At 46.0% G+C, this 17827-nt stretch overlaps 2 protein-coding genes across 3 annotated transcripts; one reads left to right on the top strand and one right to left on the bottom strand.

Annotated features, from left to right (window-relative positions):
* Positions 1-2631: 2631 nt before the first annotated feature.
* On the bottom strand, positions 2632-7996 carry LOC308046544 (oxidative stress-responsive serine-rich protein 1-like). The gene is made up of 4 exons (XM_080354455.1): positions 7934-7996; positions 6725-6845; positions 4948-5058; positions 2632-4291 (listed from the first exon to the last, which is right to left on the bottom strand). Exons 2-4 carry the CDS (start codon positions 6799-6801, stop codon positions 3610-3612), a joined length of 870 nt encoding a protein of 289 aa, XP_080210581.1. The 5' UTR covers positions 6802-6845; positions 7934-7996; the 3' UTR covers positions 2632-3609.
* Positions 7997-8042: 46 nt separating this feature from the next.
* OSER1 (oxidative stress responsive serine rich 1) lies at positions 8043-15189 on the top strand. Of its 2 annotated transcripts, none has more exons than XM_080354453.1 (4): positions 8043-8156; positions 11421-11535; positions 13249-13362; positions 14126-15188. In XM_080354453.1, exons 2-4 carry the CDS (start codon positions 11459-11461, stop codon positions 14817-14819), a joined length of 885 nt encoding a protein of 294 aa, XP_080210579.1. In that variant the 5' UTR covers positions 8043-8156; positions 11421-11458; the 3' UTR covers positions 14820-15188. The 2 variants fall into 2 exon arrangements, with proteins under 2 accessions (XP_080210579.1, XP_080210580.1); XM_080354454.1 differs by having other exon boundaries at positions 8077-8156; positions 11424-11535; positions 14126-15189.
* Positions 15190-17827: the final 2638 nt, after the last annotated feature.

Here is a 17827-nt window from a genome sequence, read left to right as displayed (position 1 = left end):
ATTAATTACTGCCTCGTGGTTGTTGTGCAGCCTGTACCGGGGTAAAGCCCAGGAACTCTTGGTGTGTCCCAGAGCCCTGGGATGCCAGGCCAAACCGGACGAGCCCTCCTGCACTAAAGCAGGCAGGGCTGGGGGTCATTTCCAGAATTAGCAAGGTGTGTTGCAATTGCAAACCATCTGGATTTCCACTGCTCAGAATGTGCTGAGGCTTCTGTAGCTGCTGCTCTCTGGGTGCTATCAACATCACCCAGAGGTTTGCAGGCAAATGCCTATGGGCAGCTGACACATTTCTAGACACAGTGACCTGGACACACGAGCCTGTGCCTATGACAGCTGGTTTCACCACACTCCATCTGTGGAAATCTGGCAGTCTGGAGATAATTTCCCATGCATGGGACCAGTTGCCAGTTCTGGGAGGTAAAACCAGCCTGGTTTGTGGGGTCATAGGGGCAAGTTGTGGAGAAGACAGAGGAGAGAGCTCTGCAGGCTTGGTCCTGGGGCTGTGAGAGGGTTCTGGGTGCAAATGTGGCTCCTCCATGCAGTGCTCCCATCTACACCTGCGCTGGAGCTGGTGAGGTTGTCGTAGATACGGAGGGAAACAGGAGTGTTTGGAAGAGCTAGTTCAAGTGGGGAAACTGAGGCATGCTTTGAGTGCTGGGAGGGAGCAGGGCCAAACTGGTACCTGGCTGCAGGGACATAGTGAAAGGAGCGATTTTCTGAGGCTTGGGAGATGAAAATGAATCCTTTGGTGCTGTGATGTCCTGCTCCCGAGGCCATGCAGGGGTGCAATGGTGGGGGAGTGAGGCTGGGACCCTTCTCCTCTGCAGGCAGCAGCCCCCAAAACCATCCTCCCTCCCCAGTGCAGGGCTTCCCTAGTGCTGCTGGAGACCCCGCACTGGCCTTGGGAACACTCGCAGGGAAAGGCTCTTGCTTGGCCTTTGCTTTGGGGCTGCACTGTCAGGGTGGGGGCCTGTGCTGCTGCAAACTTAGAGCAAATGGGGCTTTGATCAAAGCGCCGGTTCCATTGCTTGGTGCTGTCCTGCCCTGTGCTGCAGCCTCTGCTCCTGCCCACGCTGTGCAGGAGAGCCTGCGCTCCCCAGGAAGCATCTTTGGAGGCTCCTTTTACTGGGATAGGACACCTTTGGGTTTAGGAAGGGAGCAGTTTGACCAAGCAAAAGCAGTTCTCTCCTGTGGATTGCTGTCTAGAAAGCCCCATCTAGTGGTATATTTTGTGATGAATTAATGTTGCGCCGCTGGGAATAAAAAATGACAAGTTGCTACGTACCTCTGGGTCCTGCAGGTACGGGTCGCCTCTGGAGGTGCTTATTTATTTAGCTAGGTTTGGGCTTGCCAAACTGAGCAAAGCTTGAGGGGCAGGAGTGGTGTCAGTCCCCTTTAGGGGTGTCCTGACCTTGCGTGACCTTGATCATCCCCAGCTCTTGTCCCCAGCCTTCCTGCCTGCCAGCTCCACTGATTTCTCTCCCACATCCCCCCAGTGGCCTGATTCAGCGTCTGCCAATGTAAAGCTTAGCTGGGACTTGGTTTGGCTTCTGTAAAATGAGAAATAAATGTCATTGATCCAGAGTGCCCTTCTGCATCCTCCTTCAGTTGAATTAGTCCTGAAACAGGATAGGCAAATAACTTGTGAAGTGCTGGGGGTGCAGGGGAGCTACTGAAAAACCCCAACCTGGATCTGCTGAGGAAGAAAGTAAAGAGCTGGGATCTGAGCTGAGGAAAGTCTTGGGAGCGCTGCAAGTCCACCGGTGCGTTCTCAGAAAATTTTAGGCGTATTCTTCTATAGATCAATTGGGGACCCATCCTAAAGCACCCCTGGACAGTAAAAAAGGTCCCAGTCTGGAGCAGTAGCGGGGCACCTCTGAAGCTGAGCGCTGATGCTCGTCAATCAAGCTAATTGTGTTCTGCGGGAGTTCCCAGAGACAGTGCCTTTTTCTGGTAATGTGTGAAGTTTGGGGCAGGCAGTTAGCAGGAGTTACTGAGTTATCAGAGGAGGGAAGGCGTGAGCTGAACTGGGAAGGGTTTGAAGGCAATGGTAAGTTTGGGACTGGGACCTCTTAGAGCTTGTCATGTCACCAAGAAGAGACAGTCTGAGCAATGTGAAGTTAGCGGCAACCTAGCAGATACCTAGAAACATTTACATTTAAAAGCAAAGTATGTATTGTACCAGATTTACTGACCAGAGGAAGAGAGAACATGAAGAAAACCAAAACTGTGTGTGTGGGTCTGCAGGATAGTGCTGGAAGAGGAAGGGGATATAAAGTACTAACCCTAAAAACTGAAAAATCAACTAGATGTTATGTGAGAGTACAAGCCAACAGTGCACACGGAATAGCTGCACAACACTTCAGAGCAAAATAACAGTTTTAGTTGTATTCTCTTTCTAACTTATTTGGATATATTTGAACTTTAAATCTGAACTTCCTGGATCCATACTGTACATTTTAGGGATGATTAGAATAAAAACTACAGACAGCAATTATCATCTAGCATGTCTGAGATTTCTCTAGCAGTATTTTCCTCGGTTGTTTAGCGTGTGCTGATACTGAAAGCAGACATTTAGTGGCTTGTTTTTCTTTAAAAAAGGAAAAAAAAGGTCATGAGCAGAGACGAGTGTAAGTCAAATTATTCAGGCTTTAATTTGCTGGGTTTTGACAAACATTTATTAATGCAAGTCTCAGCAACATTTTTTATTTCAATATTTTCAACCAGCAGGAACGTTATAGCTCTACACCACAAAGCCTGTATGATACACATCTCGTTTACTTTATTTCCACACTTCGTGTATCAAGCATACTCAGAAACAATCTGTCTAGATGGCTCCAGAATCTCCACTCCTGAGACAGCATGGCCTAAAAAACCCTGCTGGCCTGCTTCACTGCCCCCTAAATTATTCCATCTGTAATGCACAAATAACAAAATATATTTTTGCTTCTAAGAGCTTCACGCATCTGCAGAAAAATAGAACTGCTTAAGAGGGAGCTTGTCAGATAATGAAAGGGTCCAAGCACACACCTGCACACGCCCCGCCTCCCAACAAATTTGTGAAGAGGAAGCATTCAGAATTCAATCCAACTAAAAAGGAGCCAGACAGTGTTCAAGGAAAGGAGATCCATCCAATCCAGAATACTGAACGCCTTCTCACTCTTCTCTCCAGAGCAGGATGAGGAAAACAGAGCTCTAGCTATGAAACATTTCTCTAAGTACTGGGACACATTAAGAATGAACCTTCCAAACACTGCAAAATTTCAGAACAAAACCCTAAAAGGCTTTTTTCTTTTTTTCTTTTTTTTTTTTTTCCCGAAAACATAATGAAAACAGCATACAGAGCTTGAATATCCACAGCACAAACCGAAAAACAAAGGGAGTTCATTTGATCTACAGTGCTTTTGTTAAGGTATTCAGAGACTTTAGTGCATTCTTTTTAGAACTAAGCTCGGAAACTATATTCCACTTTTCATTTTATTAGAAAACTAACTGTATGAGGCAAAGAAACATTTGATCAAACACACAACAGTGAAAGTGTGGCACTGACAAGGCATTTAACCCAACCGTTATCACAAACTCCAATTCAGGATTCTCTATTGCTTTCAGTCAAGTGTACATCATTTCTGCCATGTGGGACATTTTCTTGGGAATATACAAGTAATATTCCATGTATCCCGAAAGATCTTCAATAGTCACATCATCCACAAAGGCTCGAGCTTGCTCAGAACAAGATCTGGGAGAACCTGATGAGCCTGTCCCACAAGGAGCTCTGTTCTGAAGAGACTGGGCGTGCACTCCCAGGACTGCCTTCTCGCACTCCGACAGGACGCTCCGTAAGCCGGAGAACGAGTACACCTCCATGGTTCGCCACTGCTGGCACTGGCATTTCTTGTCCGTACAAGGGCACTGCTTGCCGTTGCTAAGCATGGATAAGGACTGGAAATCCGAGGTTTGGCTAGAATGCAAGCTGGTTTCAAAGGACGAGGAGAGAGGAGGGTGATTTTCTCTTGACTTCTCCAAAGGCTCTTCAGTGGTGAAAGCTTCCAAAGGGTCCGTTCTGTCATCGCTGGCATCAAAGTGAGAATCGTGTCTGTCCTTCGTACCGTGTTCTGTTGTAACAAAAACGTCGGAACTGATATTACCCTTTGCGTCTGCCTGGGTTTTGTGTTTCAGCTGGTCGTTGGCTTTCATATTGCAATATGTAAACTTGGGAGGATGCAGCACAGGGGACTTGGAGCGCCTGCGGCGTGGGGCTCTGGCCGATCCTCTGGAAGGCTTTCGTATGCACCTGCAGGGTTGGAACAGGTGAGCAAGTAGGTAACTTCAGAATCTGCACCAAAGCTCAATAAGCTTTAAAGTGTGCCACAAAAACAGTTTACGTTTTTTTTTTCCTGCTTAGAAAACACAGGTGACTGGTCACTTAAAGTCTCTGAGAGGAACAGTGGAGGAGTCTGAAGAAATTTGGGCTCCCCCAAAGGAGAGATGCATACAAACAGCCCCATCTTAAAGGTACTTTCCCCAAAATCTTCTGTGTTGAGCAAATGATACTTTGTCAAACCAAACTGAACTGTAGTGCGAAACCTGGGTATCGGTTGGAGTGGCTGGCGGAATTGCACTGAATATCCAGGTACTTCAGTAAAGAAATAACCCAAGAAAGAGGTGAGAGGGGGTTGCGAAGGCGTAAGATTGAAGAAAAGGACTTCTCAGGAAATTAGTGGGAAAGAAAATTTTAGGTACCCTTTCTAAGAGAAAAGGCAAGTCTTTGATAAAAGCCCCTTAAAAAACCATGATATCAAAGAGTTATGGTAAAGTTTTGTAACAGAAAGGAGAGAAAAGATGTGTTGAAACAACTAATTAACAACAGCTTTCACTGGAAAAAATACGCAAGTGTTAAATGTCTCAACCCAGACCCACGGGCCCTGTGCGGCGAATGGTGTGTTTTACCCGTGCCACGCTTCCTTCGAGCAGACAGGCTGGTGCTTGGCTCCATCCGTGGCCGCTCTTGTCGCCGTTCTGAGAATCGTCCCGTCGCCCACAGACAGAGCTGCAATACATCTGAGTGAAAAGGGAAACACCACATTACAGCGGTGCCTGAACACACTGCTTCAAAGGTCTTGATTCATCCCATTCACTTCAGGTGCTTGGCTGAGACATGGAAGTTTCTAGCCTTGACTTCCTCTAGTCAGTGGTTAGAAATGGTATATCACAAGGATTTATCCAGCTGCTCTTACTATAATGACCTCAGTCAAGTGTCTAAAGATAGGTGAGATGAAATGAAAGGAGGCCAAAATGCCCAGAGGCTGATGTCATGTCCTATTTGTACCAAAGTGACACACTGAAGGAATGTAAATTTGGGTTCCAAATGTTCTTGTCAGACAATAGCTGTTAAGGACGGACTCCTACTCATCTCAAATGCGAAGTTGGGGACCCACAGGAGCAGGCTGGGGAGGAGCCAGTGGGGCAGCGGATGGGGTACAACAAAGGGCAGATTACTACTTTATTTCTCATTAAATTTCCCAGATAAACATGGAATGAAAAATACATCTGGCCCTAGAGGTCCAACAAACATAAACGCCTCAGCATGCAAATCTGTATTTATGATGGCTCTATGTATGATTTGGAACATAGGACAGGAAATGAGGCTGAAATTTTAGCAGAATAGCCCAAGTACTCTGCCCGAAGTTGACCTTAAGGCATTAGTCACAAGACCTGAGCTGTTTAAAACACATGCCTGGAAAACAAGATCTTTTTATGCCGAAGAGAACATTGTCAAAAATCAACCAGAAATCCACACAGTCTGTCACTGGTCATACATCAAAAATGGTATGTTTAATGAGCATAGTTCCTTGTTAGAGAATGTCTACTTTTCTACATGTTTAAACAGAAGACCGCCTGAAGTAGAGGAAACAAGTAGCAAGGAAAAATGTATTTTAACATGCAGAGTAAGCCATGAGTTCAGAGTACTGGTGGCTATGGAGGTGAGTTAACACGGTAACATTAATTATCAACACAAAGCTTCCTCTTCTCTCTATGGATTCCCAAAAGATCTCAAGTGAACTATCTCACAAAATGTTAGACTGCGTGATTTTCTAAGCTCCTACTTTTAAGGAAGACACTTATCCTACATATTATCAGTATAACCAGTACGTTTTGGAGTAAGTTTTTTGTGTATGAATGTCTCCAGACATTTTACTCTACAAAATCCCCCAAAATCAGAAACAATCAGTGCTAATATTTAGCCAGATGATTTCCAGTGAGACTGGGCCCTCCAGCACACCACAAAGCAATGGTGACACCCTTTGGGCGCTTCCTAAGCAAATCCTGATGAGCTACAGCAAAGGTTGAGAATGTGGCTCAAGACACCAGCATTTACATAAATGGACAAACACGTTCTGTATCCCACAAGGTGACTTCAGCTACTACAGCAGTTAAGAGCAGGTTCACTGCTTCGGGTGAGTCATTTCATGTTTTCATGCAGTCATGGTGTAATTTCAGCTGGATATTGTGTCAAAATTGGTCAGTAATGAAGTACTACTTTACCTATTAGATGGCTATTATAACTGCATTTCATGTGAAGTGATACAGTTGTCTCCTCTTGGAGAGTAAGGTACCTTTTACCAAACTGTGTCACTTATTTTTGAGATCCAAAATAACGGAAAACAATTACGAATATGTAATAAGAAAGTGACAAATTACACAGTACTGTTTGTTCCTCGCTTACCCTGCTGCATCCACTCTCAGCTTTTTGAAAGCTGTTTGCAGACTCTCCTCCTCTTCATCTTTAGCTTCCAAGTCCATTGATGAGCTATCAGCGTGTAACCGGCTGTGCCATACAGAATGGACTGAAATAAAGAGATTACAACTTGATGTTGAGGTCTGAACACACATGGTCTCTGCAAACTGAAATCACACGTGAACAATGCTCATTCTCTGCGGGCAGTCCTACTGTCTTCTGACCAGTACTTTTCACTGTGAACTCTGTGTTTCCCGGAACTGGCACAGCCTCCATCAAAAATAACAAAGCATCTTTTTCACACTGGGTTGTTTAATCTAGAGAAGAGGAGACTTAGAGGTGACCTCATCACTCTCTATAACTACCTGAAGGGAAGTTACAGCCAGGTGGGGATTGGTCTCTTCTCCCAGGCATGAGCAATAGGACAAGGCGGCATGGGCTTAAACTCTGCCAGGGGAAATTCAGGCTGGATATTAGAAAGAAATTATTTGCAGAGAGAGTGGTCAGGCATTGGAATGGCTGCCCAGGGAGGTGCTGGACTCGCCGTCCCTGGAGGTTTTTAAACTCAGATTGGACTTGGCACTTAGTGCCATGATCTAATAAATGGACTAGAGTTGGACCAAGGGTTGGACTCTATGATCTCTGAGGTCTTTTCCAGCCCAGTCGATTCTGTGATTCTGTGTGATATGTGTGTGTGTGTATATATATGTGTGTATGTTTTGTCAAGTAGTATAACTTCAATTTGAGTTGTGAGCATGACACCACCCAAACAGCCGGGGACAGCTCGCAGTGCCGCCCTGGCCGGCTGGTCCCTGCGGCACACGCCCCGGTGACAACCCAACACGGCAGCGCGGGGGCAGGAACCGCCGCCGGAGCGGACACACGGACACGCCGCTGCCGCGTCGCCCGTGTCTGCCAGAAGGCTCTGAAGCCCCTGAACCAGCGCGACGCGGTTTCGCGCCGCCCGCGCCCTGTCCCGGCTCCGCCAGCTGCCCCGCGGCCGCTCTCCCCTCAACGACTGGGCGGGAAGGCCCGCGGAGGCCTCTCTGCCCCGGGGCACCGTCCGGCCCCCTCTCCCCCGCTGTCCCCGCCCCTTCCCGCTCCCCGGGGCCGCTGAGGGCTCTCCCGGCGGGCGGGGCGTGCCCGGCTCCCGGGTGCCCGGTTCCCGGGTGCCCGCGCCCCGCGTCCGTCACTCACCGCCCCCCGGCCTGGCGAGCGGAGCTCGGAGCACAACAGGAAGTGAGGTCACCGCCCCGCGCGTGCCCGCCGAACCCCCGCCCTGCCGAGGGCGCGTGCGCGAGAGAGGCCGTTAACCCCGCCCCCGCCCGGCCACCGTCGCTTCCGGTGGAGAGCGGGGCTCGGCGGGCGGCCCGGCGGGAGGCGGCGGGGCCGGGCCGGGCCGGGCCGGGCGAGCAGCGCGGTGAGTGCGGGAGTGCGGGCGGCGGCGGCGCCTTTCCCTCCGCGGTCCCCTTGCGGCTGGTGCTGTGGCGTCCTCACAGCGCGATCTTCTGTGGCGGGTTCCTGGAGCGGCCGCCGGTGCCTTGGCGGGGGCGGGGAGTTCTGAGGGAGCCCCAGTGGGGCGCGGGGCTTGTGCTGAGTCACCCCCGCCGCCGGCTGGGCCTTCCCGGGGCTGGGCCGGGAGCGGGGTGTGCGCTGGGGCCAGCCTCGGGGCCGGGGGGTGACGGCGGGGGCCGGGGGCTCCCCGGGGCTGCGGGCGGGCACGGACCGGGGATGAAAGCCAGTGAAGCGGCCGGAGGGCGGCATGGGGCGGCAGTCGGGAGCCGCCGGTCCCTGCGCCGTGTGCCTGTCGTGTTGTCAGGGCGTTCTTCGGGAACGGCTTGGGGCTTCGGAGCCCTTTACGGGCCTGTCTGTACAACCCAACGCGGGGGTTTGTTGCACCGTCGTAACTTCATTAGCTGTGGAAATGGCCTCAAGTTGTGCCAGGGGAGGTTCAGATTGGACATTGGGAAAAGTTTCTTCCCCAAAGGGGTGTTGGGCACTGGAACAGGCTGCCCAGGGCAGTGCTGGAGTCACCAGCCCTGGAGGGGTTGGACAGATGCGGAGATGAGGTTCTCAGGACATGGAGTTGGGTCATGGTTGGACTCGATGATCTTGAGGTGCTTTTCCAGCCAAAATGATTCTGTGAGTCGCGGCAGGTGTCTTGCAGTGCTCAAGGCTGGGTTCATGGTCCTGTACTGCCGGGAAACAGCTGGAAATAAAACGGGAAAGGATTACTGTATTTTCCTAGGAGATAAAGAGCATATGTTTTCATGTGTTTTTTGATACAACACTAAACTTTGGTTGTTTTCCACAATAATTCACTTTTTTTTTGTATCAGTGCTAGTTGACTGGTGTGTCTGAAATGCTTAATCTTATACTTAGTTATCACAGAGTGGGTTTTTATCTGAATGAATTCTGCATTGTTTTGAGCGTTTACTGTGTCAATGATGGAAGGCAGCAAAATGAAATATTTCGTCCAAAACTGGTTGTATGTTTTGAATAATGTACAGTGATTTTACAATGTTTTAGTGTGATTTTCTTACTAAGGTTATATAATACAGGGGTTTGGTATTAAAAAGAAAAAAAAAAGATTGTAGACTAAGCTTTTAATTTTAAAGAACCTTTTGTTTGGGTCAAGGAAAACCAACTTTCTGAAGTAGGGACCATATGTTTCACCAGCTCAGCAGTATTTAACTGGGAGAGTGTCTAGAATGAAAACTTGCTCAGATGAGCATCACATTGTCGGTCTCTGTGTTAGCTTCCTCCTCTCGTGTTTACTTACTGTCTGACTCACTGGACAGCGTGTGCCTTGAAGGTGTTATTATAAATTTATCTTCCTGCGTGTGTCATAATAGCTGTCTGCACTGCAGGGTGTTCGGATGAAATCACAGCCAAGCAAGCAGCTGGAACAACAGTGGGGAGAGCTGCCACCTCCAGTGGAATGAGGTGGGGAGGGAACAGAAATCCCCACTCTGTCTGCACAAGTAACTGAGCTGTAGAGGTTCAGATTGCTCCTCCCTTTTCACTGAGACTTCTTTTCCGTTATACAAAATAGTTGGTGTTTAGTTGGTAAATGTAGTCAAGATATAGGTATTACTGCTGTATTATTAGGTGGAGTTAGTGCTCTGTGTGTATTCTTGTTACAGGAGCTGTTACCACTTGCTGGGTTTGAATAATTACCTTAGCAATGCCTTCTTAGAGCTTTGGGAAGATACAGAATCACAGAGCATTTGAGATTGGCAGGGACCCTGGAGGTCCAGCACCCCATCTGAGGCTGGACCACCCCAAGCTGGTTGCCCAGGACCACATCCAGGCAGCTTTTTGAACACCTCCAAGGAGGGAAACTCCACAACCTCTCTAGGCAGGCTGTGCCAGTGCTCAGTCACCCTCACAGCAAAGAAATGTTTCCTTCTGCTTAGACAGCACCTCCTGCGTTTCAGTGTGTGCCCACAGCCCCTGGTCCTGTCACTGGGAGCCACTGGGAAGCCTGGCTCTGCCCCCTTTGTGCCCACCCTTCAGGTGTTTATATGCATTGATGAGAATCCCCCTGAGCCTTCTCCAGGCTGAACATCCAGCTCTCCTCATAGGAGAGATGCTCCAGTCCCTTCGTCATCTTAGGGGATTCTCTCCAGCATGTCGGTGTCTCTTTAGTGGGGGCCCAGTGCTGACCAGAGGGAAGGATCAACTCCCTCGACCTGCAGCCCGTTAGTCCCTTTGCCACATGTTCCATGTCAAGTCAAAAGCATTAAATGAAAGGGGCTAATGAGCCAAGTCAGTGTAAACAAATACTGAGTTTGAGGTGGTCTGGTGTAGAACTGAGACTTGCTGCTGTCGGTGGTTTCTGCTTGACAAAAGCAAAGCCCTTGCTAAGGAAACAAATCTTTATGGAGTATTTTTTAGCGGAAGGATGGCTGGTGCAAGATGTGCATGTGATTGTAGAACTGTGAGGTACTGAAGACCGTTGAATTTAGAAAGATTTTAAGTTCCTTTGTAGGTAGATTAAATGATGGCCAGAGTAGGTTAAAAAATAATGATTTTAATCACTTCCTTTTTAATTTAAAACAAGGCTCTCTTTGCTGTTCAGACTCTTTTGCACTTGTACTTGTTCAAGAGCTGATATAAAAAAAATTAATGGGTATTTGCAACCAAAATACCATGTTCTTATAGGATTGTGTAACTCTTGCTGGGATCTAGACATAAGATTAAAAAACTTTGTTTAGCTTGAAATTCTATCTTGTTTTAAGAAAAAATTGTTGAGATTGGGACCTGATGTTACTTACATATTTAAGAAAAACAAAGTCAGAAAAGGTAGTTGTAGAAAGCTGGCTATTTCTAATGGTGGTGTTCCTTCTCGCCTTTCACCTCTCCCGGAGTTATTCTAGTACCACTCCAAGACAAATGGAAAATTCTGTCTAAACTGCAATGGATGTGCAAGATGCTGCTGACACCAAATTTAACTTTAAATTGCTAATTCACCTAAGCAGTTGTACCACAGACTGTTTGTTCCATTCTTGGGTATCATAAAGCTTGTTCTGAATCAGCTTTCAAAAACGTTCTACTAGAATGACCTCAGCTTTGTGTGCTCAGTGTGCTATTCTGAGTTTATTTTTGTGTATTCTGATGCTGCTGGGCAACTAATGTTTTTAACAAGGTTCTTACATTCATGTCTCTTTTCTGCTTGTAGCAGTACCTGGTAACTGTCAACTTCTGGCCATCCCAATAATGAAAACAGAAGCTAAGGACGGAGAAGAGGAAAGCCTGCAGACAGCATTCAAAAAGCTGAGGGTTGACACAGCTGTGTAAGTAACAGCACAGGGAGGTACGGAGTTAACATGTTACAAATGGACTCGAAGGGAATGCCCTTGCTGTTCAGTTTGAAGGAGTGAGGTAATTCCAAAATGTTGAGCCCTGAAAGCCTTCATTCTAGTTAAACTGAAATAAATTCACCACCTGTAGACTGCACTTCTCAAGAAGTTGTATTATAATTTGTTTGGTCGCTGTCAGCTCCCAACAGGCTTGAAACAAACCTAACAATAATCAGCAGTTGACAACATGCTTGAAATTAATTTTGGCATTAATCGGGCTGCCAGAGGTTATGTGTGTAGCACTCTAACTCTGCTGTTGAAGTTAGTGTATTGTCATGGCTCTGAAGGCCTGTCATGAGAATAAACTCCCACCTTTTCCCAGGAGAGAAGCATTCTTTCCATGTCAGTAAAGGAGAAGGATAGATGCAATGCACGATTCCCACACAAACTACTTTTATTGATGTCACTTACAAATATCCTATTTATAACCCAAATCACTGAATGAGAAAGAATGCTTTTTGTGTTGTTTTATGGGAGATCTGACACGTGGCGCTTACCACCTGTCCCAGGTGGAAGAAAACAAGCAGTGCGTATCTTCTGTTGGTGACGATCATTTTTATTTGACCATTGCGTATTACTTTATAGTACTGTGTTTCTGTAAGGTTTTCTCAGTGATGCAATTATGCTGGTGATGGAAATGAAAGTGTAGGTAAGGCAGCTTGTAAAAATCCGTGTGGTAACGAGAATTACCTTGGAAGTTGGGTGGTGAGTAGATGGGCTTCTAAAGCCATCTTTCATTTAAGTAATTAAACCTGTTAGAAATGTATCCGAATGCCTCGCATTTCTTCAGTATCTATAGTCCCACCCCCAAGTCAGGCATTAGTTACTTTGAGTTCTTACTGTTGGCCTTCAATTTACTGCTCTGTGTTCATTGTTCTTTAAATGGAAAATAGCAGGTGTTTGACTAATAATTTAGCCTCTATTAAATGTCAGGTAAAGCCGTCAAAGAACAGCGTGTGGAGACTTATTTCCACTTTGCAGGAGTTGGTCCTGCTTACAAACCAGTTTGATACAGGATTTGGAAAATAATTTCCTTGTGGATCCCAGTGTAATACGTGAAGTGAAAAAATGGGAGTTTGGTATGAATTTGTAGTGCCAGAAAAATTAGTAAATCTTCTAAGGTCCCTGGCCTGACTAGAACTTGAAGATCTGACACAACTCTGTTGCTCAAGTGATTGAACTTGCAGTCATATGAAGAGTTTTATCTTATGTTGTCCTAGACAGAGGCCTAAGTGTTCTTCAATTAAACAAAGTCTGTTTGTGTCCAAAGAACATTTATTTTTAGGAAAGAATGGCTTATTTGTCTCTGGAAAAAGAGACATGTTTCCTCAGTGGTGGTGGTTTTGCCCTCCCCTCTCCTGGGAAACTGAAATTTAGCTGTTGTGTGTGCTTTGTCATTGGCCTGTGGAGTTGGGGTTCGCAGTCTAGTTGCGAAATGGAATCACGTTTTGTGAAAGAATCTGTTGTACACGCTTCTAAGATAGGAATACGTAAACACTTTCTGATTTGGCTTGCCTTTGTGGGTGGGTCTTTTAAGACATATTGTAAGTGATTTGTCACCACCTCTTTTGGGAAAGAAGGTTCATAAGCTTTTTGGTATTCATAATGCTGACCAGTCTAGGCTGTTAACTTTTCTCTCTTTCACAGATCTGCTGCTTCTCTCGCTGTGGCTGAAGGGACAAGTCCAAGAGCACGGGTTAGAACAGCAGCAGATGATACCAAACCTAAGACTGTGTGTACTTCCAAGGACACCTGGCATGGGTGAGAGAAGCTTGGGATTATCAGACTACTTCAAATGATACTGCATGGAAAGGGAATTTCAAATAGACAAGTTTTCTAGTAACTGCACCCCTACCCAAGGGACCCCACTTTTCTTTATTAAAGAGACTGCTTGAAGTACTCTACGCATTTTTTCTGCTCATATGTGGCTACTATTCTTATTTACAGTTATATGAAGTGAAAGGAAATGCTGATCAGCTCTAGGTTTCTAGAGGTTACAGGTGTATAAGTGCGAACTGCTTGTTTTGAATCAAACAATCATAAAAACATCTCTTTCAGTAATTGTTTGACATTGCAGAAACTGTCAATATGCCTTGGGAACTAGATTAAAATAAACAATTGTTTTCTGGAGTTAAGTTCTACACAGAACTTAACGCTCATCTTCTACTGAAAGAAAACAACCCTTTGGCCTTGCTTCATTAGTTTTGTGCTGGCATCTTGTGCTTTGTCCTTCTCTTAGAGGTTGTTTTGTTGTGTCTCACATGTTTTACTAATCTTTTTTTCTAATCTTAAAATCTGAAAATGAAATTTCAAGTTTCATTTCTCAGGTGTTACTTTTATATTTTACACCACTGCTTGACTAGAACAAAGTCAAATTCCAAGGTAACAGAATACCCTGAACAAATACTCTGAGCTTAAAGCCCTTGCATGCAATATATATACTGTAGAGATCTTGCACAATGGTGTTTGTAATCTGGTTACAAGTCTTGTAGTGAATCTTCACTGGTGTATCTTTCCCTGGTAGGTCTGTGAAGAAGCCTTCAAGAGGAGTTGTGAGAACCCAGCGTCGCAGGCGTTCCAAATCTCCAATTCTTCATCCTCCAAAGTTTATCCATTGCAGCACAAAATCACATTCCACATGCCACCAGCTAGCGCACAAGAGCCAGCTCGATGCCCCAGATGACAGCAGTGGGTTTGGGATGCCAGTGCCAAAGGAAGCTTGTGCACACGAACGATGCAGTACTGCTCCTGACGCTGGCCATAAGGGAGCTGATGTTGAGTGTTTGGGAGCTTCTGTTACACCGCTGGCGTCAGAGAACAAGCAGGAGAACTCTGCAGCTGCCGTTGCTGTGGTATCCAACGCGAGCCTAAAGACCTCGGAGCTTTCTGACTTTCAGTCCATGTCCAAGCTGAACACAAATAAGCCATGTGCGTGTGCAGATAAAGCCTGTCATTGTAAACGATGGCAAGATATGGAAGTGTACAAATTCTCTGGCTTGCAGAACACCCTCCCGCTGGCACCTGATAGCAGAACAGTTTCTGAGGACCAGTCCCAGGCTTTGCCATCAAGAACTCCCTCCAATTCTCCACGTTCTTGCTCTGAGCAAGCCAGGGCCTTTGTGGATGATGTGACTATTGAAGATCTTTCAGGATACATGGAATATTACCTGTATATCCCAAAGAAAATGTCTCACATGGCAGAAATGATGTACACCTGACAGCAACGAGCACTAAAAACAGAAGGGTGGGTGGTTTAAATCTGCCCTCTGTCACACTCACGTGAGATGCAACCCACTCCCTGCTCACTGTGCTTGCAATAAAAACACTTCTTTGCATCTTAGCTAATGGTCATTATTTAAGCTGGACAAACAGTTTAGCTTAAGTGTTATAGTTTCAGCTTGGAATAAGTAAGGAAATAAACACGGTGAATGTGTTTAATGCATACCTGCCTATAATTAAATGACTTTAACATTGGGGAAATTCTGCTTTGTTTTCAAAGTCCTCCTGTTTCAGTTTGGAAGAGATTACTTGGTGATTAGACCTATTATTGTGAGAAACTTGGTGTGGTTTGGCTTCTTTGAAATTGCTTTGATCTCTGGTCGTTAACACTTGACACTTGCGGTTCTGAACACTTGTGCCTTTGATTTTGTTTCATAAAGGAGTGAATATCTCCTGTCCTCTCCTCGGTACTATTACCACTCCAGGCAAACTCAGGAGGCAGAGTTGTCTTTTCTTTGACTGGGGGCGCTGTTATTTCTTTGTGCTTGAAGGGGCTTTATTTCTGACAGGCTGAACAGGCGTCCCCCTGCCCTGCCTTTGATGTCAATGTAGTCAGATGCTCTTAGGTTAACATAACATTTGTTTGCAAGGCTTCCTGATGAGAAGAACTCTGATAAAGCAAGATTGTTTCAAGAGCTTGTTCTGATCTCTGTATTGTTTGTTAGTGGAAAATGTAAAGCAAGCGTAAGTTCTGATCTCTGTATTGTTTGTTAGTGGAAAATGTAAAGCAAGCGTAAGTTTTTTTGCATATCCAACAGGCCTTAGAGACTTCTCAGCAGCAGGAGAAATACCCTCCTGTCTCCAAGGGGATTGCTGCTTCATTAGCCAAAGGAGAAATGAGCTGATGGACCTTGTTCAGTTTATTTCTTATGAAGGCCGAAAGAGCCTTCAGTGGTACTCCTTCCTGTACTATACTTTCAGCTTTGTTCAGCCTGCTCTATAAACCAAGTATAGCTCTTCCAGTATTAAGATTTGTAGACTTGAGCAAACAGTTATCAGCTGCACAGCAGGAAAATGTTGAGCACTGTATTTTCTTTACCTCCCAGTCTTTTTGCTAAACCGTTGTCACTTTAGATGCCTCATCCAGGTCCAAAATAATGGTGGAACTTTGCATTCTTCGTGCAATTTACTTCTTCAGGAGCAACCAGTTTGCCATACTTGGTGTTCATCAGCACAGTCTGTCTTCCATACATATGTGTATAGCAAAGGAACATCCCATCAAGTAATATGATTTGCTGAGGGGGACATGAGTTAAGTTTGTCTTTATTATTTGCAGTACCTGAACTTTTCTTAGCAGTAAGGTCTGGAAAAGAAATGGAGACAAACATTGCCCTTTGGTGTTAGTCTTGGGGTTTTTTGTGTGTATTTCTGTGGCAGTACCTAGTATTTTAAGTAAGTGGCTGTGCATATTTACCTGTTTTGCCAGTTCTGAAGTGTCATCTATCCCTTGTAGATTGTACTTGGGTCCTTCCCTGCTCTTAGCTAGCTGTGTTTCTGTGTTCTGAATTCAAGGCAATTGTTTGCTGTCTATTTCCTGCAATCGACAGGGCTGCGAAGTGCAGAATGACCCTACCTCTCAAATAATGATTCTTCACTGTTCCCAAATGCTTGCAGGCAGCAGCCACAGCACAGGTGTGGGGCTGAGAACACCTTTCAATACGGTGCTGCTTTTTATCATTTCTTTCATTAGTCACCACAGACCCGTACCTGCTGGGTTTAGGATTGCAATGTCAAGTGCTCAGTAACGTGTTAAATAAAGTGAATTGAAATCCAGGAGATAATGTAAAAAAAATAGAGAGACATGAAGTTGTTCTGAGCCACTAGAGGTCAGGCCTGGCCGGGTGCTGCAGGCGAGGTGCTGTGCGCTGGGTGCTGTGGGCCACTCCGCAGCTTTCGGGAAAGAATCTGAGGTTTTCTGCCAAAATGAAGGAACATGAGCAGCTCTGGGTGGTGCCGCGGTGCACAGGCGGTGTTAGTGCTTCCTGAGGTTTGGCTGTGTGGGTATGTTAGCGGTCAAGAAAGGCTTTTTAGATGCCAACATCTGCATAAAGTATTAACATTGAAACAGCGTGTACTATCAGTTCATAACTGTGCTGTGTAATTAGGAAGAGCTGCGAAGTAAATTACGTGGTCCTGAATCTGGCATCCTCTTAGGCCAGTTACAGCATATTTGGGCTGGTAAATCTTGGAACACCATGAAATGGAAAACCATGGGCAGCTGCCACTGCTGCCTTAACACTTTCCCTTCTGCTACTACAGGGCATTTTAAAATGCTTTGGTCAACCCAGAAACCACAAAACAAAAACTTTGGGTTTTGCTTTAAGAAAATGTGGATTTCCAACCCTTAATTGTGCATAGAGGACCTTGGAAGCATGACTGAGTAGTCGAAAAGCTTAGCTTTAGAAAAAGAAATCCAACTGAAGCCAATTAAGAAATCTGACTTAAGGAAAAAAAATAAGCTTTAGAGGGCTAATTGTGCCAAGCAACACTTCTCAGTTGTGCTGGAGCCCCTTACTGAAGTGCCAGTTCCCTCCTGTGGCTGAACAAGTGGAGCCTTTTGTAGTTAGATTTATAGTGAGCGGTTGGTCCGTCTCACCTGTGCCTGCAGGTATTTCGTAGTTTGTGCTGTATATACACATTTAGATTTTCTTGTATGTGTTTTTTTTTCCTGTGCCTCTTCTTTGTAGAAACACCGATGTGGGTGTTGTGCAAGTTGTAAAGCAGTTCCTCCTTATACGAGTGTGAAACTCGCTGTTGTCTGTGGCAGCTTTGCCCCAGAGCTCAGCGCAGGGCTCGGGGCCCATCTCAAAGGGCAGAGCACAGCCGACAGCACAGTCTCACCTCACAACTCTTGCAGCTTTTCAGCAGCTTGTGGGCTGAGAGGGGAAGGTCATCTCTTCACGGTCCTGCTGTGCCAGTGTCTTTAGGAAGTGGGTCAGGTGTGGCT

This window comes from Nesoenas mayeri (assembly GCF_963082525.1).
Source record: "Nesoenas mayeri genome assembly, chromosome: 16".
NCBI classification, from domain to species: Eukaryota; Metazoa; Chordata; class Aves; order Columbiformes; family Columbidae; genus Nesoenas; species Nesoenas mayeri.
The sequence above is the reverse complement of the archived record's forward strand: the minus strand, read 5'-3'. Positions and strand labels throughout refer to the sequence as shown.

Bases quoted from the DNA above. Each gene is read 5' to 3' on its own strand.
- LOC308046544 (XM_080354455.1), bottom strand. From the start codon at position 6,801: ATGGACTTGGAAGCTAAAGATGAAGAGGAGGAGAGTCTGCAAACAGCT. The intron at 5,059-6,724 runs GTAAGCGAGGAA...CTTTTCACTCAG, and splicing joins CTGAGAGTGGATGCAGCAGG to ATGTATTGCAGCTCTGTCTG. The intron at 4,292-4,947 runs GTAAAACACACC...CCAACCCTGCAG, and splicing joins TCGAAGGAAGCGTGGCACGG to GTGCATACGAAAGCCTTCCA.
- OSER1 (XM_080354454.1), top strand. From the start codon at position 11,459: ATGAAAACAGAAGCTAAGGACGGAGAAGAGGAAAGCCTGCAGACAGCA. The intron at 11,536-13,248 runs GTAAGTAACAGC...TCTCTTTCACAG, and splicing joins CTGAGGGTTGACACAGCTGT to ATCTGCTGCTTCTCTCGCTG. The intron at 13,363-14,125 runs GTGAGAGAAGCT...TTTCCCTGGTAG, and splicing joins TCCAAGGACACCTGGCATGG to GTCTGTGAAGAAGCCTTCAA.